The sequence below is a fragment of the Pterocles gutturalis genome, unplaced genomic scaffold (genome assembly GCF_000699245.1).
Source record: "Pterocles gutturalis isolate BGI_N339 unplaced genomic scaffold, ASM69924v1 scaffold9049, whole genome shotgun sequence".
NCBI classification, from domain to species: domain Eukaryota; kingdom Metazoa; phylum Chordata; class Aves; order Pterocliformes; family Pteroclidae; genus Pterocles; species Pterocles gutturalis.
In genome coordinates this window covers 3,960-27,780 of record NW_010135678.1, presented here as the reverse complement: position 1 = coordinate 27,780, position 23,821 = coordinate 3,960, and the positions used below count along the sequence as shown (strand labels likewise).

The window sequence follows — 23,821 nt, the reverse complement described above, 5'->3', positions numbered from 1 at the left end:
CAGCAGGTACTTGGGAGAATCCTGCTCTTATCCTAGTTTAATCCCAGATTTATCCCTCCTGCTAACATTGCAGGTGTGTGCAGCTGTTTGGACATGTACGGCAGCGTGTAATGAAAAGAAACAAACCATTGCTTGGGACACAGATGTGCGAAATTGTGCAGTCTTGCTGTGCTGGAGGCGATGCTTGGTTTTCATGAGGTTCAGGCTGTGGTTGTTCCTGTGCGTTGCCCAGGCAGACGGCCGCTTTAGCCATGGGCGTGCTGCGCTCGGCAGCCCGACCAAAGCAATTGCTGTTCTTGTACTCTATCAAGGCAATCTGGATTGATTAAAAATGTGGGGTTTGCTATCTCTTATTAGGAGATATTTTAAGTCTCTCATTTTTTGTTTGGTGGAAACATGACAATTTATCTCCTGTATTTGTTTGCCATGACTGTTGGAGTGCCACATTTCCATTACAATTGTCAAGAAATAATTCTGTAAATTGTTTGCTACTAAATGTTTAGCTATCTCTTTTTAAAGTGTCAGTTCATTATTTTCTTTTGCTTAAGAGCTATTAAGCCAAATCCTTGGATGTCTCCTGTTTGTTTGAGAGCTAAAGTAACGGTCTTGCTTGTTATTCTGGTAGGATGCTCGTTGTGTTACACTCTGCGTGTCTGCGAGGTGCATCTCTGAGGCCTCATCCACAATATTTTTCCATTTGAGTCCCTCTGATCACAACTACAGGGGACTTTTAAGGACAATTTACATATTGTCTAAATGTTTTATTTCTTGTATTTCTGTGACTCTAAGGTATGATTATTTTTGTTTGCAAGCAAAAGCCTGTATTTTTTAAAATTTTTTTTTTTAGACCCCTTTTGTTTCTTAATTTTCTCATGTATTTTGAACACAATAATTATTTTTAATGACAAAATAATCCTGATTTTTCTAATAGCCATTCACATGAGCTTTTTAACTTGGAGACTGAGAGCAAAAGGCACTAACAGGTGTGACTGATCGAAGGGGGCATAAAGCACCAGTGCAGCAGAGACTTTTTCAAAATGGGACGTTAGCTCTGGTTTTGTTGGATGGCATTGTCTTTGTAATGCAACTTATCACCTTGCAGTGGCACAGAGCCATTTTAACAGAAGGATGTGAATATGAGCAACCGAGAGATCGTGGGTGAGAACTCAGCGTGTATGGAGAACAAGTTTTCCACCTAGCAGTCCTGAAGTGGGAGGCAGTTGACCCCCTTCTCGCTCAGTGGGGAGTAGGATATTCAAGCGGTGTTCTAGCTGTGTTGCAGTAACTGCTGGGTAGATGTTAGTTCTGCGAGATACAGTTGTATTTCCTTGTTGGTTCTCTGCTGATGCTATAGGTAGTATGCTTCCTTTGTCATTATTACTATCTTAATTGTGCTTGATTTTTTTTTTTATAGAGGTTGATCTGACTTTGTAGTTAATTTTAGTGTCTCTTGAAAAAGAAAGGAAGGATGGGGATATGATTCCCTGGCTGCTAATCAGATTTAAATTAAATTAAAAAAAATAAAGTGCTATCTTCTGACCATTTTAATACCAGCAAGAGGTGAAAGCACTTAATACCGATGTATTGTTGAGGATAGTCTCTCTTCTAACTTCTGAAAAGGGATGGCAACTGTACATAGCAGCTTACTCATAATAAAAAGGACTAAGAGCATACCATACAGTGTGTTCTGTTACCTGCTGCAGAAAGTAGTGTTATTGTTTCAATTTAACTATTTGAGATATATTAAGTAACAGATATGTGAAACAACATACTGTCCAAGTTCTTTAGAATTTACTTTCCCAATATATGGAATTATTTTATATCTTCCTATCTAATTCAGATCCTGTCTGAAATACCAGTGTCAATTACCTACTTGTCATTTTGAAAGAATGCTCGCTTGTCTGCTCAGCAAAACATTAAAAGAACAAAACAAAAACTGGGTTTTCTCATACTGTCCAGCTGGCAGACAATGTAATTGGCCTGTAAACAAGTTGCATTAATCTCTGAGAAGCGATTTGCAGCAAAAGCAAATTATCTCTGTGCTTAGGATAGTGAAAGATTGCATGATAGTTTGATCATGTAAAAGCAGACTTTGGAATTGCATTTGTAAATCCCAATGCAGAGGAAATTATTTTTGTGGCCGTTTTACTGGCATTTGTTGGTGTAAACCACACTTCAGACAACTGATGAATTCTCTTACATGTTCTGGAAAACACAACCATTTCTAAACTTTCAGATGGAAAAGTAATATTTTTGGGTTTGGGGGCAGGCTGGGCCAGTCTTTTAAATTGTTTCTCTTCTCCAGTGCAGGGGAAGTATGTTGTCATTTGAAAAATAATTACGCCGCCTTCTGTTTCTCCCTACTTTACCAAGTTACGTTTTCAAAGGCAAGGTTCACCTGCTTTCTGCTAAGTTCTGAGGCCATTTCAATTGGGGAAGTATCTCCTGTAGGTGAGTTAATCTGGAATAAACACTGAACAAGAGACAAATTGTTCATCCGGTTATACCCACAATTAAATTTTTTTTTGGTGTGTATTTTCTCTCATAAGTTTTTTTCCACAATACTTTCTAAAAGATGAAAAATCCAAACCCTCAGGGGATGTCTTTGAAAAAACAGCATTAAATATATTTACAAGGTTCATTGTGCATTACTGTTAGTGATGCAGTTGCACAGCTTGACAACAGAGGGAAGAATTGCACAACAGTGAGCTGTTTCACACTGCTTTTTATTTAGAGGCAGCTGGTTAATTTTGTTTCAGGCATTCAGTTTGAGTATTTTTATTTCCCCTGTACTCTTACCTTGAAAAACAGTCCCTTTTTTTCCTCCAATTTTCCACTCTTGGAAGTAGATGAAGTTCAGTACATTCATTGTAATTGGGACAGATATTTGTGTTCCCCCATAAAAACTTATCTGTGTTAGCAGCTTAAAATATCTTTTGAGTTTTCCTCTAAACTTATTGACATACAGAAATTTTTTTTTTTTGGTTGGTGAAGGCCTGTCTTTACTGTCCATCAGAGAGAAAAGATTACTTGGTTTAATTAGGAGTATGATATCTCCTTCAGCCTCCATGCAGGCAGCGAACTTGAAGTCCTTAATGAGTTAACTGATGTGTACTGTAAAATAAATGAAAAAGCATCCCTTTTCATTAAACAGTAATTAGATACTCACTTTTGTGGTGGCTTTCCTTCTAGGTGGCTGGGATCAGTCATGGCTGTAAAAACTTGGTTTAGTTCTTGGTTATCAAGGATCACATAATCCTTGTTTTATTCTAAGTGTTCTAGAAACACATAACAAAACATTGTGTTTCAGGTTTGGAAGAATCTTTTTGCCCATATGAAATGTGGGGGTAGCTTTGTTCACACAGAACACTGACAATAAGTTGTTTCTTCTTTCAAGATACATACTTACTGCCACTTTAGGAGTCTGTTTATTGTTCAAGGTGGTTTATTTGATCTAGTAGAACTCTAGGATTTTTGAAGCTGATAATGCTTCAAAATAATAATGATATTAAAGACCCAAGCTCCTTTTTATAATCTGCCATTATCCCCAAGTGAATTTTTAGGGAGGACTCTGATTCTGTGATGTTTTCGTGAGTTCATGACTAGGTACGTAGAATACCCGTTAGTCCAGCTCTGTAGGTTATTCTGAGCAAGGTGTCCAGGCTCATGTCCGGAGGGCTTTTGACTGTCTCTGCAGCCTCCCTGGGCAGCCTGTTCCTGTTCACCCTCACAGTGCAGAAATGATCCCTGATGTTCAGATGGACCCTCCGAGGTTTCTGTTTGTGCCCACTGCCCCTTGTCCCTGTCCCCATCACCACTGAAAACAGTCTGGCTCGGTCTCGGTTACACCTTTCCTCCGGGTGTTTGTATATTGACTGATGAGATAGAACTTGTGATATAAAGGTGTGGCTTACAATGATCGCTGTTTTCTCTTTTTTTACCTTGGCCCCTTCTAGAGATGGGGAATAGGAATTGATTTGCCTCGGACCCTACGCTGAATCAGTGCCAGTCGTAGTGGTAAACTGTAGGGATTCCTACTTTTTAAAGCTATGCTATATTAAGTTCAGTTTTTGTTAGACTGTTGCCTCACAAGTATGTGATATAAAATCCTGACTTTGATTTAATATTTATCATTAATCAGGGAAGTGACTTGCTCCTTTATTTACAGACTTAATCAGCACAAGCTGCTCGTTAACTTATCATTCCCTTAATATTCCTCATGTCGGTGATAAGCTCATGTTCAGAACACAGATGCATTAGGTTGCTTCCATATGGTGCTTTGTCGAAAATGAATCAATTAGTTCTTTTGGAAAAAATCCTTGTGAAGTTTTTTTCTCTTGGTGAAGAGTCATCCTACAAACGGTGGAACAGTTTAACAGTTTTTCATTGATTGTGTTTGAGCATATTTTTAGGCAAAAACTTAGCAACAGTTTTGGTAGGTTCTTGTTGAAATTTTCTTTGCGCTTAGGAAAAGCGGGGGGGGCTGTTTGCTTTAAAGTTGATATTTGACAGATTTTGAAGAGCTGTATGAGTCCATTAAACACACCAAGTGATACACCTCTATTCTAGTAACTGTGTCGTTGCCACTTCTATGGTGTCCAGTCTTTCAGCTCCTTGGAAAAGTTTGTTTTTCCAGATTGTTAACAATTTTTAATAGTGCAATGGCTGTTTCAAATGCTTGTGAAGTAAACATTTGCACATGCAAATAGAGTCACAGATGAATGTTTGTGGATTTGGCACTGTAAATTTGTGGAGCCACTGAAACTTCAATACTTTATGTGCCTTGCTTTCGAAGGACAAAAATAGAGAGTCTAAAATCAGTCCCAGTATTACAATCAGTGTTCACACATTGTATGCCAGTAGCCTGTAGTTTTGGCTTGCTCAATGTTAATTTAGAATAATTTTTCAACAAAGCCTATTTCCTACTTGCATTATCTTTTGACAGTGAAATAATTGCAGACCTGCACTTACTGTTTCCCGAAGAGAAGAAATATTTTGGTTATGTTTGGCAAGATAAAAATGAGGTCAAATAATGTGACACTGAAGACTTATCCTTGATTTTAAATATCTAAAGCATTATTAGCACCAAAGATCCTTTGTGTGTTTACATGTAAAGGTAGCATGGTGAGATCAGCATCATGATGTCAGTAGAGGAAGCTGTTTCTTTAACGGTTGTCTGTGCCTCTCACCTGAGCTTGAGCAGCAAGCAGCCAAGAAACTGTAACGAGATTATGATCATGTGAGGAAAAAGACGGGGATAGCAAAAAGGGAGAGGCAGTGGTGAAAGCACATCCTGCAGGAGCTGTCATTTACGGCTGCCTTAAAAAAAAAAATCAGCAGGGATTTATAGCTGTGCGTTGATATTTAGAAAAGCAAGATTGTTTTAAGTCCCAACTTGCTTAACACTGTGTCTGGTATTGCTGTGCTACGATGCTGCTGCTTTACACCTTTTTAATTTCTTCCTTAGAATCAATCTACCGCCGTGGAGCCAGAAGATGGAGGAAGCTGTACCGAGTGAATGGGCATTTGTTTCAAGCCAAACGGTTTAACAGAGTGAGTACTGTTGCATAAAATGTTGGGTTTTGGTAATGTTCTGTGGTAATTGTTTTCTCAGCCTCTGCTTTCTCTGTATTTGAGTGGTGAAAAGAGAGGAAAACCAAGATGCTTATTCATGTTACTTCTCAGTCTATGCAGTGCTATTCAGGTGATAATCAGAAAAACTTGAAAGTCTTTGGATCTGAGATGGAGTTAATAATATATGATTGGTGGAAAGCATGTATTTTGGAACTCTCTAAAGAAACCCTGGTTTTGTGGCTGTTTAAACTGATGCATACTTAGAGCAGCTTTTCTCCTCCCCTCTGTATGTGATTTTGATTGTTAGCATAATCTTTTACCTTCAGTACTTCTTACCATTCTTAAAGATAAGAGCTCTTGATGTTAGCTGATGAATCTGAGGCTTTACAGAATCTAATTAAGAAAATCTGGTTTATTTAGCTAAAATACAACTATGGTTAAGAATCAGCCTTAATCCACATAAGTGAATGTAGCTTTAAGGCTGAGACGCCTCCTTCACTTATCCCATTACGCCGAAGTATTGCAGCATACGTACAAATGTGGTAAATGCTTTTGGGAATTCCATACAAAACTGAGTACAGTGAGGTGAGTTAACTTCTGGATTCAGTGGTAACATTTATAAAAATCAAATTAGCTTTTTTTTCCCTAATGTTCCCCACCCCAAAACTGCATTGGAAGAAGGAAAGGACCCTTAAAACTCAGTATCTCATCACTAGATATGTGAAAAATATGTCACATGTCTGAATTAAAACGTGTTTGTATAATGTGATGTACCAACTCAATTTTTAAAATTGATTCTATGAAATATACTTTTTTGTGCTTATTTGCTGCATAGTTAAAACACATTTCTTTGAGACATTGGGAATGCATACCTGCCACATTAATAATCCATAATGTTATACATAATGATGTTTTAATTGAAATTAGGCAAATAGTGAATATATATGTAAGCATGCCCATTTGTCAACAATCCTGAACAAGACTGCTTTGTTATAACTGTCTGTATATAAATGAACTCATAAAGCCACAACACAAACCATATCCAACTGCAGCTGGTAATAAAGTTGACATGAGCTGTAAAATGTGATGTGAAAATGTATAAACTGGGGATGAGTTATGGTCATGTGTTACCAAATAAGATACCAAACGTTAATGTTGACTGAATTTTTAAGACTGGGGTATTACCTTATGAATTAATTCCTTTTTGCAAAGTAACCTTTTAAAACTTTTTCAGATAATTCAGATAAATGAACACGTGCAAGATTCTAAACCTTAATCTTGTTGGACATGATGTAAAGGTTAAACCTGTTATTGCTGTGTTTGTATGAATTTTGGAGAGGTGTGAGAAACCTATACAAGAATACTGAAGAAGTCTGATGGACCAGGAGTTTAGAAAGAAGTGCCTATAGGTCTCCAACACCTCCTCTCTTGTTAGGCAGTGTGGTTTTTGGTTTTTTTTTCCTGGGCAATGCAGTTTGGATTTCTCCAGATCAGAGAGGACTGGCTGTACAGATAAATGGGATGTAGTTTTGTTTCCTACAACTCTCAAAGTATGAGAAGGGCAAACCAGAAAATATTTATTAAAGAAGGATCAATTTTTATTTTTTTTCTGGTTTTATCTTTTATAATACTGCTGGTAAGGATTTCTAGTAGCTTAACGCTTTTGGGCGGGACACAGTCTGTGATTCATTAGTCTGAGGATCTGAATAACCACACCATAACTTGCCGTTTGCTGGGAGGAACAGACTTTGACTGTTCTGTGGCTTTGGGACAGTTGCAGAGTTCTGTCTAAGCCTGAAATGGGGGATGAGTGCAGGGCTTCATGGGCAGGTGCAGAACGATAGGCAATGTCTTAGCCTGTTACAGGAATTACTGGAGAAAACTTGTAGATAAGGAATAACGAGCAAGTCTTCTGTTGGCAACTTGTGCACTGTGCAAAGGGATAACCGAGACTACAGGACTTCTTGGCATGTAAGGATCCTGGATTGCTACTTGGCACTTGAGTAGAGTGGATAAAATGACCACAGCACACATACACTGGAAAAACTGTTTGAAGAACCACCCTGTTAAAGTCAGGAGTAGAATGTCTGGCTTCTTAATTTGTCCTCCATTTAAATTTATTTTATTCAGATGCCATTTTGTTCCATGTATAAAACAGTCCATGTATTTTTGATCTTAAATAGTGCAACATACCGAGGCTTTACGTCAGACTTCATAGAAGAGTTTTAATTATGCAAAGTTTCTGCTGATGTTCTACCGCTGTTGAAATGTATAGGTGCAGAGACAGAACTTGCCTTTTGTAACAGTTTGTGCCAGTGTTCTCGAAAGCATTCAGTTTGGGTGCTTTTTATGCCTAATTGTGTAGTACGAATTCCTGTTAGTTCTGTTTGGGTAACCTATGTCAGAACCTGAAATTCAAAACATAGTTATTCTCTAAGAATGATGTGCTAACGTTAGGCTGTAATGTGTTCCATATGCTTGAGATATTTGTTTTCTTAACATTCATTAGAAAATGATTGCGTTTAGCTGACTTCTAAGTATGAAATGTAGCTTTCAGTTATTAGGGAAACCCCAGATATTCTGAAAGAATTCTTATTCCCCTTATTATAATTCACCTAATTATTTTTATTAGGAGGTGACTAGAATGGATTTTTGTAGGGTGGATTCTTGCTGCTAGATAACTACTGACCTACAGAAAGGAATGGATAATTGATAATCTGCGTTCTGGCTTTTAGAGAGCGTACTGTGGCCAGTGCAGCGAAAGGATATGGGGTCTCGGAAGGCAAGGCTACAAGTGTATCAACTGCAAGTTGTTGGTCCATAAGCGTTGTCATATACTTGTTCCACTGACCTGCAAAAGGCATATGGTAAGTTTGCGTTCTGTGTAAAGCCCAGATGTTCCATTGTGCCTGTGTTGGTGTTTCTAGGTGTGAATCCAAAGTAATTAAATGCCGTATGTGGCTGTAGATATGTAATATTTGGTACTTGGTTTTCAGTTTCTGAAATGTCTACGGAGGACGAGCCTTTGGATGGTGAGCAGTAGAGACAAAGTGAGAAAAGAAAACCTTGTGATATGGGTTAAGTGTGAGCAAGCTTGAGTTTGACTTCTCCAGTATGTCCATTGAATTTTACAGATAGAGAGCTGTCACTGGCAACCTTAGCTTTGGTTCCTTTTAGCCTATGGCAGTGTTTTAAGAGCTAACACACCAGTGTGGTTTTTTCACTACCGCTTGCAAAAGGGTGTGTTGCTTTCTTGTTCTTGCCACCTCGATTTCTCCAGTACTGCTCTCATCCTCTCCGTTCCCCTCTAAATTCCAGTGGCAACTCTAGTGTAGTTCTTGGGCTTTAAACATTAATCTGTATGCCTGAATTCTGGCCCTTCCCCATACTCCCCGCAGACGATAACCAGGATCTATCTCCCTGGCCGTGCATACTTTATGGGTATTTCTTAGGACTTGTGTTGACAAATACAATAGGTTCTTTGCCAATTTATTTCTGCCTGCTGCTGTACCTACTAGAATAGTCCTACATGTCTCCCGATGAGTTGTGAATGAGACCAGGGTCCAAATGTACTGTAAAACTGTTTGGCATCGTAATCTTTACTGATTTATGCAATGCCCTTGCATAATGAGTAACAATTCATGGTTTTTAAATAGGAAAGGAATATGCCAGTGCTGTAAATTGAGTGTGTAACATCATGCTGAAGTGTAAGCACTTTGTTGCAGTTCCATGTGAAACATACTCAGAAGTCTGAAATAGAATAAAAGTTTGACCTTTACGATAAAATATGCTGCTCTTACTTTTAGAAGACAGCTAGACATCTGTTGTAGTTGCAGAGGACGGTTGACGCAGCATTTAGGGTTTTGGTAGGCTGGTTTTATAACGCATTACGAAATGTTAATATTCTGAAATACTTTCTACAAAATCCAGCTTTCGTTCTGGAAGACAAAAATGTAAGGTTCTCATTGCATTGTAGTGATGTGGCAAGACATACTCACTTAAAAGGCACTGCATAAACTGACATGTTTTCCTATGTAACTTATGTGTTTTGCAAGGATTCGGTCATGCCTTCCCAGGAACCTCGCTTAGATGATAAAAATGATGAAGCTGACCTCAAAGCAGAAGAAACTGATGGAAGTGAGTATGAGTACTTTTTTTGTTAAAATGCAATTCATGTGTTTCCCCATTTGGAGGTCCAGTTTCTACTCTACCTGTTTGGTTGGTTTTTTTTAAAGTTTGCTCTTGATTAGCTCTAGGTTAGTCCCATGGACTAAATGCTCACTAGGGACTCAATTACAGAAAATGCACTACTGAAGCATATAATCTCGTTTGGTTTCATCCTAAATTCATATGCTCTGAAAGCATTCCAGAATGCCAAGTTAAACACAGAGCAATTGGAAAAAATAGATTTAGTTTTTAAAACAACTTTGTGTGATTTGGTGTACTCTTTCTGGGTGAACGTTTTGGATAGTTTAACCTGTCTTGTTTTAGGAGCCCAATTGTCAAACCTGTTCTCCAAAATGACTTTGGCCTCTGTCAGATACTGTTACGAGCTCAAAGGCTCATTGATGAATTTCGTACTGGCTCGGAGTTGGTTGTTTCTGCAGGACCCTTAGGATCTGCTGTCAGGAGTACAAACATAAGATGGAAAAATTTGATCAATTATCCTGTGATATTTAAAACAAATTGCTGACCCTAAGTGGCTAAACCATCTTTTCCATTTATCAATTTTTAAAATTACTTTTAATGAAGGCCTTAATAACTACACTACTTGTTTGGTTTCTTTTCCAGTTCCCTACATTCCTTCAAACTGGAAACATGACAACATTAAAGATGATTCTGAGGTATGTTTTAAAAATATCTTTGTAATTCATGTTTACACACTCTTAATCATACAACTTCTTTAAAAATAGCTGATAATTTGTTCTATTTTTTCTGCTACCTTTTAAATAAAGAAGTCTGGGTTTTTGTTCTGAAAATTGATTTATTCTTTTATTTTTAAGCATTCTTGGTTTTTTTTTCAGACTTCTTTATGCAGGTCTTGTTAGCCCAATCATGATCTGAGAGGTTTTTTTTTCTCCCCTTCATGTTGGAACAACAGTGTTTTAGCAGAGGGTTTGACTTTATTGGTCCTTGCGAGCACTGGTGGCTTTGACATTCTCGTGTGCTCTCTCTAATGGATGTACACTCTTCATCACCCTCAGGCTACCTCTACAGGCTATCATGAAAGTTGGGTCAGTCTGATAACACATTAACTATCCAGCTCTCTGAGATGTTTCATATAAATAATACCAAATAGTTTATAGATGGCTCCTGTGAAATACAAATAGAATAACACACACTTAAACTCTTTTTCAGCTCTTTTGTAGATGGTCTGACGCAGTCTCTGCACACCAAGAATGCTATTCCCTTAAAGCAGTTAAAAAAATTCCAATACACTTTAATTCAAAAGGGCTTTAAGACATTTCTTTTTTAAAATGCTTCTGGCATATTTAATAAATAGGATGCACTCTGCAGAACACTAGCAGTTAGTTTGATATCCTGCTTTTAACAAGCCTGCACCTTTCTTTCCTTCTACCTCCACTACAATACTTGTCACTACCATTATTTCACACTTGAGTAGTTCCTGCTCTTGGGTGACTGCTTTATTTTTGGTTATGTGTGTTTAGATTTTATCTCAAGTTCAGAGAGGGAAGGGTTTACATTTAAAACGTTAGAGAAGTTAAATTGCTGTCTCGAATTGCTGATTTGTGCTGTGGTTAGTCTTTGTGTTTAAAGTCTGATAGGTGCTGTTTGCTCAACTGTCCTGAATTATGCTGCTGACTTTCCCACCTTGCTTTTGAGCTTTGCTAAGATAATTTAAGGTATCCTACGGAGGAAGTGGCATTCTGGGAGCTTTGTTGACTAGAATCTTTAAGCTCAGAGCAATCTCTTCTAATAGCAGTCAATCCTAGATCAAGACTCTTTATATACTTACTTTCCATAGTTCAGCAGAATGCTGATCTGCCTACAAGTACAGTAGTATGAGGTCAGATAAAAATAGGCCACAGAAGTATGTCAAAGCATTGTATATATTGGTAAGACATGAAACGGGAAAGTACATGCTGCATTTGTCTAGTTCAGCTGCTTGATCTTCAGCCTCACATGTTCACATCTAATTCCAGCAAAGAGTCAAGATAAAATTTAACTTTTTAATAGTGAATTTTAAAATTACTTTCTTCATAGTAGAATATTTCCTGCAAATTCTCACAGTTCAGAAACTGGCATCTGCTTCTGCATGTTCCCAGGCACTTATTAGAAATCTTCATTTTCATTAGAACTGTAGTGAACTCGACACAGACAGCTGTTGCCTAAACTGAAACTAAGACAGGTATATTCATTAGTAAGTTATTGTTTCCTTATCTGTCTTCTTTTTAGATTGCCTTTATCAATTTGTACTACAGTATCTGTCAGAATATGAGAAATGTTCTTCACTTAGTGCAAAGGATAATTAATTCTACATGGCCTGCAATTCAAGAATTTGAATAAAACCTCATTTCTCAAGGCGTTGCCTTTTCTTTTTCAGTAGGGAATATTTAAATGATTCATTGAATGAACTACTGCCTTGAAAAACACACTTTCAGAAAAAGCAAAACCAATACCAACCTAACATTTCTAAACAATGGTGTTATCATCAGCCTTTCAGATCTGTGTGCCAGTGACAATGGCAAGCAAACTCAGCAAATCCTGTCCAGTGGTTAGAGACCTCTTTGCTTTAATAGTTACTGGTTATGAAAATATCTTCTGTTTCTAGCATCTGTTTCTTTTTATACAGGATATCAAACCAGTCATTGACGGAATGGATGGAATTAAGATTTCTCAGGGGCTTGGACTACAGGACTTTGATTTAATCAGAGTTATTGGACGTGGAAGTTATGCCAAAGTTCTTTTAGTTCGGTTAAAAAAGAATGATCAAATTTATGCTATGAAAGTAGTGAAAAAAGAATTGGTCCATGATGATGAGGTAAGAGTCTGTGTTAATTGCATTGTCACATATTGTAAAAATTTGGTATGCCTTAACAAGAACATTCAACCAAGAAAACAGCAAAGGTTTTAGACAACATTTCTGTAATAAAAGTTTTACTGACTTTAGAACTCATTTCTCATCAACTGTCTGCATGAAGCAACAAGATTAAATCTGAGATTAATGTTCATTATTTTAATAATAATCAACAATTAGTAGTAGTCTTAGTAGGATGTATGTGAAAAATATCATCCAGCCTGGATGTGCTAATCTGTAAGTGACGAGATAAATAGGGTGGAATCTGGACACTAATTTTGAAAGAAAACAAAGATGTTTTCCAGGGCAAATGAATGCAGTTGTGAAGTATTGACTGTATTTTGGAATTAGAGCTGGAACTGTGTTCTTACAGTCATGATTAGAGAGCTTATGTGCAAGTGATGCAGTACCCTGGAATATTTTTTCCATGGATTTAAAGAATCCATAGAAATGTAAAAAATTTTTAAATTAAAAAAATTATGCTACTATCACTTGATGTCACTATGCTTTAACTGACTTGTAAAAAAAAAAAAAATTCTGTCTGCAATAGAAATCTGTGGCAAACTTTACTTTCACTAACTGTCCTGGACAGGAGGGCCTGGTTTCTCAGTATCTGTCTTTGTCTCCAGATTGGTTGGAAAGCAGGAAGTATCTGTTGAAAATGGTCAGTTTTTAGAACAATTATATTTCTAGTTTGTTGGCAGAGTACTGAGCATTTGCAGGGTGGAACATGATCAGTGTATTGCCTGAAGAGTGAGTATCTACTGCTAAAACCTGGTGTCTGTAAGGCTTGAATTTTGTATGGTGATATGAAAAATGATTAAATGCTTTTGTTATTATGGATCTGAATCTTGCAGTACTATGCTAGTATTATTCATATTTTGTTCGGTTTTTATTATAAGGCATTACACTGAGTATTCAGGACTTCTCCCTGTTGAAGTTGATGCTTAGCTGAAGTTCTGGAGTTCTGACTGTTGAATTACTCTGTTTCAGGATATCGATTGGGTACAGACAGAGAAACACGTGTTCGAACAGGCTTCCAGTAACCCATTCCTAGTCGGTTTACATTCATGCTTTCAAACAACGAGTCGGTAAGAAAGATCTGAAATTATTTTTAAAAATCTTGATCATTGTGCTGACTGCTTCTCATAAAGCAAACGCCACCACTGCCATCACATAGTGGTTTTTGGAAGGCAGCATTAGTGTCGTCAGGGATCCGCTGCTACAACAAAGCCAGTTCTAGGGGGGGAGCTCAGCCAGTGTGGTGTGGAGAAGAGTCAGGGTTTTCCAGGTCCAGATCTGAGGGGAGAAGATGAATGAGAAGGAAGAGGAACTATGTGCTGTCTTCCTGAGCATCGGCTGTGTGGCTTCAGGAAGAGGAGGATGGGAGCAGAGTGAAACAGAGCTTTAAGAGACAGATTGTAATACCCAGTTCTCAGAGGGCCAAACTGTAGTCCTCTGTTCTTCAAAATAGCATCAGAGTTGGGCTGCTCAGTCACATTTTTTAATAATAACATAAAAAGCTACATGTATAGGAAGTATTCTTTTACCTATATGAGGTGTATGAGCCCTTAGCACATATTGATAAGGTATGTCACTTTATTTGAAAAAGTGCTTAATAAATTCTTAGCTACATTGAAATACTGATTTTTTTTTTTGTCCTTGTGTGCGCAATCCAAAGTGGATTATTTGTTTCTTAATTTGCAATTGGAATATGAAGAAAATCAAGAACATTCATGCCCATGCTTATGAATGTCACTGGGGAATTTGGATGTGTGTGGGTTTTGTGGTTTGGGGGATTTTATGTTTTGTTTTCACAGGCAGCTGTTTACTGTTACACACATCAACTTCAGATTGTGTAACTGGCCCAAAGAAAACAAGGTGTCATACAAGAACAGCTTGTGTATAAGTGTACTAATTGGGGGGCAGCAGTTCCAAAAGCATGTTATTTCTGTTAAATAGAATTTTAAATAAACTTTTAAGTTAAAAGAAATGTGTTCTTAAAAAAAAAATTCTAATTGATGCTAAATGTAGCTTTTTACATTGTTTCAGATCCTAGTGTATTATTATCGTAATAAAATATGTGCTTTGGGCTTGACCAGAATTGCCAGATAAGTGTCTTCCAAGGATGGCAACAATCTGAAACCTCCATCCTCCAAAACCGCTGGTGTTTGAGTAAATCCTTCTAAAACCAGCTAGGACCACAAGCACTCACACACCCCTGTGCTTGAACATGACTTGACACAAGCAGCTTTCCATCGTAGGTTCTGAATGGTGATACAGCATTGGAAGCTTCTAAACAGGATAGGAAAGTTGGAAGCAAAAAATATGAGGAATGCTGTAATAAAATACTTAGGACAGTGCTACCTATTTTATTTGTTGTTTAATTTTAGTTTAGGGTTTATATTCTTTTGGGGAGGCCACTCAAACACTTGCTAGCTGGACTGTGTCCAATAATTTTCCCTGGTTTACCTTTCAAGTTTTTAGCAAGTTAAGTCTTTCAACTGAAGAATCCTTTTCAAAGAAAAAAAAAAAAATCTTCTTGTTACCCTTTATAATGTTCTGAGAGACTGGAGCATGTGTTTTCCAAATGGAATAGGTTTCAGTGTGTGAGTATATGGAAAGGAGTTTTCAACTCATGGAAAATTAGGTGTATGAAGAAAAACTGCCTCCCGGGACAGCAGCAGCCTTCATAAGGAACTCTCACTCAGCATGTTTGTGTCCTGTGGGTCTCTCTGACCTTGGCAGCATTGCCTGGATCATATTTGCCCAAGGATGAAACCTTTCCTGCAGAGTGTAATAGAAGGCTTTTTATATGGCTGATCCCACCTATATTTTTTTCCCCTACTGACTTTTCTCTTGTTTGCTTGGAGAAGATTGTTTCAAAAACTTGTTCTACAGAGGGACTTGATGCTGCAGCCTTTCTGTGCCCGGATCTTCCATTTAGTTAGTGTGCTGTGTGAAGAGTAACAGAAGTGGGTGTTATACTTTAATGTTTTTCTACAGATAATGTCTTGGCAAACTCCAGGGAGGGTGGGATTTCATAGTCCTGCTAGCTGGCCAACTTTAGTTTGTGTCTCTGATAAATAATGAAGATGTGTGAGTTGAGTCTCTCAGTCCTCAAACTCCTTCGTCTGTCTGTCTACAAATCAAACATTACATTGGGCAAATGCTGTTACTCTGCAGGTTTCACTGTTGTGTGCAGCAGCCTCCTTTAGATTTAGGTTGTCATTTAAACAAAGGATGTGATCCTACAGAATACAGATCAAATAAGCACTCATTTTTCTCTTAATTGGGTTCTGTAACTATAACAAATCTAGAAGTCTAGTTCAAGAGTGGAAGTGAAAATGGCTCACATTGGAAGGATAAGAACAGTTTTTCTTGAGAGTTGCCTTGGAATCCATTAATTGTATTATATACTTTCAGATTGTTTCTTGTCATAGAGTATGTAAATGGGGGAGATCTTATGTTTCATATGCAACGACAAAGAAAACTTCCTGAAGAACATGCAAGGTATTTTACCACCACTGTTCAGAGTGGTGTTTTGTGTTGTAGTTGTTTAATGTTGTATGAAATGCTTTCCAAACTGTATTCCATGGAAGAATATGAATAGCATAGGAAGAACAAAAGGTTGATTCTTAAGTTTAGAATGTAATTTAGGTAACACTGCTTTGATCTGATAGATGTAGCTATCCTCCTTATTTTGGTCCTACGTTAAATCGATATAGTGTTGGTAGGAGAAAATTGGAAGTCTTTGTGTGGCTTTGCATAAAGCCTCATTGTAACTCTTAAGCTGAAAATGCAGATCTTCTATGTCATACTTGGAGTTTTCAGAAAATTCTGTAGGATAAAGAATAAGTATTTTCTTAATTAGTAGAATGAAAAAGATAATTTCCTACATCTATTTTAAGGAATGGTTTTATGATTTGAGATCTGTGACCTTGTAAGTGTAGCTTATTTTTGGTATACTGTTGATAGAGGAAAGCTGACTGTAAAGTGATGTTTTAAGAACAGGTTTTTTAAAATTGCACTAGCTTTTGTACATTCTTAACGCTAATAGGAATTTTTTCCTTTTTAATTTCAGGTTTTATGCTGCTGAAATTTGTATTGCTCTAAACTTCCTACATGAAAGAGGCATAATCTACAGAGATTTAAAACTAGACAATGTTCTTTTAGATGCAGAGGGTCATATCAAATTAACAGATTATGGCATGTGCAAGGTAGGATTTTTCTTACCTTTCTTTTGTCACTTTGTCATTCTGTAGTGCACCTCTCCGGTTATCCTTTTAAGTCCAATACTGCATCCAGTGATATTAAGAGAAAACCGAGAAAAGTTATCCTTATCTTTATGCTAGTGTTACTGAGCCCAGAATTTGGTTGTGGAATAGGAACTTTATTCTGAGAAATGACTGTTGGCATTCTTTCCTTTGTGTATTTCGAGTTACGGAGGGCATTTCTGGCCCAGCTTTGAGCACTATTGAGTATTTATTTAGCTTTAGCATTGCTTTTTTGAAAGGAAAGTCTTTAGAGTCCCTAAGTAACTTGGCTTTAGAAGTCTAAGGGAGATTCCAACAACAGGAGGGCAGCTTGTAATTTATTAAATGATTTGTGCATGTAGGAAGGTCTGGGCCCTGGTGACACTACAAGCACTTTCTGTGGGACGCCAAATTATATTGCACCAGAGATCCTCAGAGGAGAAGAATATGGTAAGCTGTGACTAAACAATTTGTAGTTATAATAAATCACAAAGCAAAATTCTAGTTGTAGGTTGGTTCAAATACAATTATTTTTAGATTTCCACATTTTTGGGGTAATACATGGTATGTTGGGAAAATTAAATGCATGTTGTACAGTTAATTTTTTTCTGAAATAAGGTTATTTTTGTTTTTTTCCTTGCAATCGCTCATTTCAGCTTTTCTTACATCATGCTTTCCCTGAAAAATAACTATTAAATGATACTGTAGCAAAACCAAGTCCACTCCTTGAAGAATTTGAGGTGCCAGCTACTACTGTCCTCCAGCCAAGGCTATAGAATGCTGTAACAAAGTTACTGCTCGTGCAGAACTCAAAAGTCTAATAGTATTTTTAACCAGTGTTGTTATTTGTGAACTGATCTGATCAATAGGTTGATTCTGTCATTTAGTTGTAAAATACTATTATTAACTTCTTTAAAAAAAAATCTGAAAATTCTTAGCTTAAACTGAATTTTCATTGAAGCATTGCTGTCTGGCAGATGCCTACAAGTTCCTCTACAGATTGCCTTTGTACTCCCAGTTCAGAAAACTCTCTCAAGTCTCATCCAGTGATTGTGTAAATCATGTCTGTGGCTTCAGTGAAAGCAGAGAATTTCAGTACTTTATAGAACCAAGCCATTAATCTTCATATGTGAGAGAAAACCTGAATTCGGGGAGTCCTGGCTGAATCTCTGCTCTGCAAATGTTTACAGGGTTCAGCGTGGACTGGTGGGCGCTCGGTGTGTTGATGTTTGAAATGATGGCAGGAAGGTCTCCATTTGATATTATTACTGACAATCCAGACATGAACACTGAAGATTACCTCTTCCAAGGTATAGTCATTTTCATTATTTCTCCCCCAAGAAAGAAACAAAATGAGCAGTTCCAGGAGGACAGTTAAGGTGTTCCTTTTCCACTGTTATCCCACAGGTGCCTGGAGTTCTGCTGTAGGTAAAGGGCCCCAATATTTCCACTGCTTCATCTCAGGAATTTATTTTGTTGAACTCAGATAAAGTGGTCTGGAATTAGGAAGCCTTCTTCAGACTATAAAATACTTACTAAAAATGTTCAGAGTTCAGAAATAACAGACAGAAATTGTATGGAATAGTGTCTTTGTTAGAAAGCAGTCCACAGGTCAAGAATTAATTTTAAAATTCAGTGCTACATGAGAGGAGAGGAGGATCTTTCTTCACAGAAACATATCAATCTGTAGTTTTGCTCCAGATAAGTGTTGTGTGGTGGTTTGTTTTTTTTTACTTATAATGAAATTGATGTAACTTTTTTAACAGTTTCATTTTTCAGGAATAGCGATGTATGAATTTTTCTAAACAAAAGTAGTAATACTTGGCATGCTTATGACAATAGAAACTCTTAACAGTTTGGGGAATTGCAAAGTTGCCTACTCCCTGCTATGCAGAACCATTCTTAAAACTAGTTGATGTGATTATGTAACAGAATCTGCCATGGTCTTCTTGACAAGCCTAATGTTAAATTGATCACAGCTTTCCATATACTGAAGACACTGAAAATTTTATTCCCTGTTTGTACTACAAAAAATAGAAAAAGATAATGAAGCTAACATTTCTTTTAGGAAATCTTAAAATGTCAGTATAAGAGTGCCTTGAATTACTGTAGCTCCTTTTGTTTGCATAATTTTAAATTACTGTATCTTCCCATTTTCCAAATGGTAACATATTTAAATAATAGTGTTTGTGTTGAAATCACGGTCAATGTCATAAACCAAAAAACAATATTGCTGTTTTTAAACCTGTAACAGTTATTCTTGAGAAGCCAATCCGGATTCCAAGGTTTCTTTCTGTCAAGGCTTCCCATGTGTTAAAAGGATTTTTAAACAAGGTAAATAACATTCTCTTATTTTTAGCATCTAAGATCTGGAAGTCAGAGCTTCCTGTTGAAAGCAATACAGTTAAGAAGTTAATCTGCTTACTATTAAGAAAATCTATAAAACCTTGGTATCCTATATGTTAAAAACCCCACTTATTAGCTGCTAATTTACTGAGGGAATTCCACAGCACCAGCTTGATTTAAAAGCCTGCATCTAGTGGGGAAAAAATAACTATAGGCTTGTTTACAAACTCTCTTCTGTAATACTACTCATTTAATTAAGCTGATTGGAATCTGTAGAACCATTATAATTTTTCAATGGAGAGAAGGATATGAATTATACATTACTAAATAAATCTAGAATTTTTTTTAGTTTAAGAAGTTTGAAATCTCATTTTAAGAATATATTTTACAACTTCAAAAAAAAAAAAGAACAAAAATCCCTTGGTAGTTGTAATAAGTGTATCTTAGCAGCAGTGTGCATAGTACTAGGAAATGCTGGAGTCACGTCCGTGGGCTTTTGACAAACATGGGCAGTAAGTGGCTTAGAGTATGTAATATGAGTTTCTGTGTTTTCCACAGGATCCCAAAGAAAGGCTTGGTTGTCAGCCGCAGACAGGATTTTCTGATATCAAGTCTCACACATTTTTCCGCAGCATAGACTGGGATCTGGTAAAAATAATTACTTCTGTTTATATGTGTTCAAATGGAATAGATTCTTTTGATTAACTCTGTGTATGTGTAACAACCCCATTAAAACCAGGGAAACTCAATTCCATAAATGTAGAAGCTATTTTGCTTTCTCTAGGTGACATAACATAATGGGAACAAGCTTTATTTCATGACCAATATCTGGCTTGCTTCCAGACTTGAACAATGCTTACAACTTTTGGGTATCACTTTTAAAATACATGATAAATTTTAGAGAACATTTAAAAAAACATTAAAGCATTGGTGGAACCATTTATTCCTTGGTTTCTATTTGTGGATTCTGCAAAGTCACACACTGGGTTCTGCTGCTGTAAAATTTACCCAGTATACACACGTACAATGCCCGCAGTTGTGGTGTGCAGGACTGCAGAGTTTTCCTGTATCAGAATCCAGTGCCTGCTGTTCTGGGTGATCATTTCATATAGTCCCACTTGTAAACATTTCAAGCTCCATTGAAAGAAGAGGTGGGGACTAGCAGGCAGCCGATGGGAATGCTGCTCCAGTACTTCATTTCTCTTGTTGTTTAGAAACCTTTCTGCATTGACAGGAGGGTGAGTAGTTGGTTAACACAGACTGAGTAAAGTGTCATGAAACCAGTTTAGACACAACCGTGGAAGATGAGGTGCTTCACATACCTGAAGCATTTGTAGTCTGCTTGTAGTACATTAAAAAAGAAGACTGAATTTACCAATTACATTATTTTAAAAATCAGGATTATTCAGGTAGGTGACAGGGTTTGGTAACGTGAGTAGGTGTGAGTAGGGCCAGGTCCTTTAAGGATGTGGCTTGAAAGCAGTGTAGGCCTAGTTAGCAATAGGATAAACAGGATAAGCATATACCATTTCGTATCAAAATCTACTAGTCTAAAACTTCATGTCTGATTTTATTTAACTTGTTTATACCTTCCACCAATATTGAACTCGCTTGTAGTGATTTCTGTGCATGAACTCCAGAGCCAATGTATGTTGATGTTCTTAGGGGATTTTGTAAATAGTGTGTTAATTTTTCCCCTCCCTATTTCTTTTTCTTAGCTGGAAAAGAAGCAAGCAAGCCCTCCATTTCAGCCTCAGATCACAGATGACTATGGTTTGGATAACTTTGATACGCAGTTCACCAGCGAACCTGTGCAGCTAACCCCAGATGATGAGTATGTTTTTATTTTTCCCCAAATGCATTTGCATATTAAGAAATCAAATTAGAAATTACTTGAAAATTACTGAAGAGAGGCTATGTACTTAGCATTAGAACAAAGAGAAAGTAAAATTGAAGTTATTTGTACCAGCATATCTTGGATAACTTACCATACTTGTATATTAGAAGACTGCCTGGTATTGTAATGAAAGTTCAGAATACAGAATGGATTTGCTGTTGAGCGGGTGCTTGACCCTGAAAGAAGAGACAGAAATTTGATTCCAGACCCAGGCAGCTTGCATTTCTGTACTCGGGGAGAAAACAATTGATGCACAGCTCCTTGGGCCTCAGAATATGTCTGAGGTGGCAGGAGAATCTTACAGAAAGCTATTATTTACGTGTGCTGTGGAAACATTTTGCAGGAAGAACAAGATGCTTTAGTAGAGGAATTTGAAGGCTCAGGAGTCATTGCTGTACATGAAGGAAGAAGTTCCTTCAGGTGGAGTATAAGAAGACAAGCTATATTTTGGTAGCTAGGTGGGGACTTGGCTTGACCAGACTCTTTTAAGAGAAAAATTTTACAGTTTTGAGGCTTTACTGAAGAGACTTACTTTTTCCCATTTATTGCTGCTTCTGTACAGGTTCATACACATACATTCCTATAAGGTCTTTTATTATTTGAAGGAAACGTACAGCAACAAACATAGTATTTGCAATAGATTAAAATGTTTTTATTTGTTTTTCAGAGATATAATAAAGCGAATAGATCAGTCAGAATTTGAAGGATTTGAATATATTAATCCATTGTTGCTGTCAACAGAAGAAACAGTATGAAGGAATGACATCTTCGTTGTGGACCATGTGAATGACCTTTAAATTTATCCTTAACTACAGTATATGCATGCGAGGCTGGGGAACTGTAAGATTTTGGATGGAGACCAATGATTTAAAAAAAAAAAATTGCTGCTGAAAATCAAAGAAGAGAAATAAATGGTTTTGGTGGGTGTCTTCTGCCACTTAGTGATTCTTAAGTTCTGGGCACTGACACAACTGGCTTCATTAATGAAGGAATTTGCGTTTTGTGCCTGTTTCATGAAGGATTGAAATGTTCATTGCATCCCTGGAAAAGGAGATTCCGAACAACTTTGAGATCTACGTACTTTCTACAAACATTTGATGCAATGAGCTACCAATTGAAGAATATTACAGTGTAACATCCTGAAGAATAAAATATATTACGGTGGTGTTGAAGCTTATTTTTGATGCCTTTTTTCACAAGTGGTACCTGTCTATACGTCTCAGATATATTTAAAAGGAGTTGTGTTTTATTAGCAATCAAAACATAAATTTGGGTACAAGATTTAAGTGCCTAAATGGATAAACTGCATTGAAGAATTATTACATATTTGGAGCATTCTTAAACCTGGTAAGTTCTATTTGTTAATATTAAGTAACCATTTACATATGAAGCATACAGTTCACAGCTGCAGCCTAATGTTCATTTGCGTCTTTATAGAATTTGAAATGCAGTGACTCAGCAATATTAATTCCAAATTAGAATTTACAGTATCAATTTCAAAATCTGTCGTTTTAAACTCCAAATTTACCAAAATATATAGATTGAAGGAAACTAAATTTGCACACAAAGGATTCCTGAAAATACTTAAGCAGTGCCTAGTCCTACAATGTTGTGTTGTATATTAGATTTTTGAAAGTATTTTTATCAACAATACAGATATTCAGAAATAGAGCAAAAGCATAATTAAGCATAGCCTTAAAGTTTAAATAGGAAGTCTAGAATAACCATAATATAAAATACATTTTCCTGATAAAGCACACCTCCTACTTATGATAAACTGTCTGCTTACAATTAGTCAGTGTATATTAATAACTAATCATTCTACACAAGAGAGTGGGATGTTCTGGTAAAATGACTTGCATCAAAGTAGGAAATTTTTCTAATGGAAGAAAAATGAGTACCTAAGAATTGGTTAAAGCAAAAGATAACTCTCAAGTCCCTTCTCATGGAAACTGGGGGGAGGGGGGTGTTAAGGGGCAGGGAAAGGGTGTATTACATCAGAAAGGCTAACGATTTCCCAGCTTGGAAAAGCTCATGTCGCTACATTTGAGGATTAGTAAGTGTGCTTTGCTATCTGAAACTTCAGGTGCTTGTGAAGATTTCCCTGCCTCTGTAAGGGACTACAGCAGAGGCAGTATTTCTTTTTGCTAGATTCTGGTTTAACTATATTGTGTGGGTTGTAGAGATGGGGGGTGGGGGGGGAATAATGTGGGATGGAAAAAATGAGAAACCCTGTGCCATGACATCTCACCTAATTTGGTGTAAAATGCAGGATAAATTGTGACGCTTTCACTTTCTTTACATTAACATATGGTTTTCTCAGGGTACAGCATTGCATTAGGTGCTGAACATGACATCTTTCGGATTCATATCCAAGTCATGAGGTGCTAGGACAAGACTGCCAAAACATTGTTTATAATTTTCAATTAATCATTGATTAACAATCTAGATTTTGTATCCCTCAGCCACAATTATGCAGACCTGTGGTTATTTAGTTACATTAATCCCATGCAGACTTCAGTTGTGGGTTTCTCTCCCTTGGACTGTAGCTTTTCATATTAAGCAAAATGTGTTTTAATCAGCACTAAATAACTTAACCAGTAAGAAGTATTTGCCTCAAATGCCTGGACTTTAGTATCTACTAAGGGAAACATTTACCTTTTAAATGTAATCTGACTTGGTAAGTTACTCCTTTTTTCCCTTCTCCCT

At 37.0% G+C, this 23,821-nt stretch overlaps 1 protein-coding gene across 1 annotated transcript in view; it reads left to right on the top strand.

The window, feature by feature from the left end:
- PRKCZ (protein kinase C, zeta) overlaps positions 1 to 22,289 on the top strand; it is a 33,537-nt gene extending 11,248 nt beyond the window's left edge. Inside the window, exons 5-18 of the mRNA XM_010081990.1 lie at positions 5,468 to 5,553; positions 8,310 to 8,441; positions 9,630 to 9,711; positions 10,366 to 10,418; positions 12,389 to 12,577; positions 13,607 to 13,704; positions 16,040 to 16,126; positions 16,698 to 16,833; positions 17,232 to 17,319; positions 18,060 to 18,179; positions 19,124 to 19,203; positions 19,774 to 19,863; positions 20,934 to 21,049; positions 21,780 to 22,289. Coding sequence (XP_010080292.1) covers positions 5,468 to 5,553; positions 8,310 to 8,441; positions 9,630 to 9,711; positions 10,366 to 10,418; positions 12,389 to 12,577; positions 13,607 to 13,704; positions 16,040 to 16,126; positions 16,698 to 16,833; positions 17,232 to 17,319; positions 18,060 to 18,179; positions 19,124 to 19,203; positions 19,774 to 19,863; positions 20,934 to 21,049; positions 21,780 to 21,867 — 1,445 coding nt within the window. The 3' untranslated portion in view covers positions 21,868 to 22,289. The remainder of the gene's footprint in view (positions 1 to 5,467; positions 5,554 to 8,309; positions 8,442 to 9,629; positions 9,712 to 10,365; positions 10,419 to 12,388; positions 12,578 to 13,606; positions 13,705 to 16,039; positions 16,127 to 16,697; positions 16,834 to 17,231; positions 17,320 to 18,059; positions 18,180 to 19,123; positions 19,204 to 19,773; positions 19,864 to 20,933; positions 21,050 to 21,779) is intronic.
- The last annotated feature ends 1,532 nt before the right edge of the window (positions 22,290 to 23,821 follow it).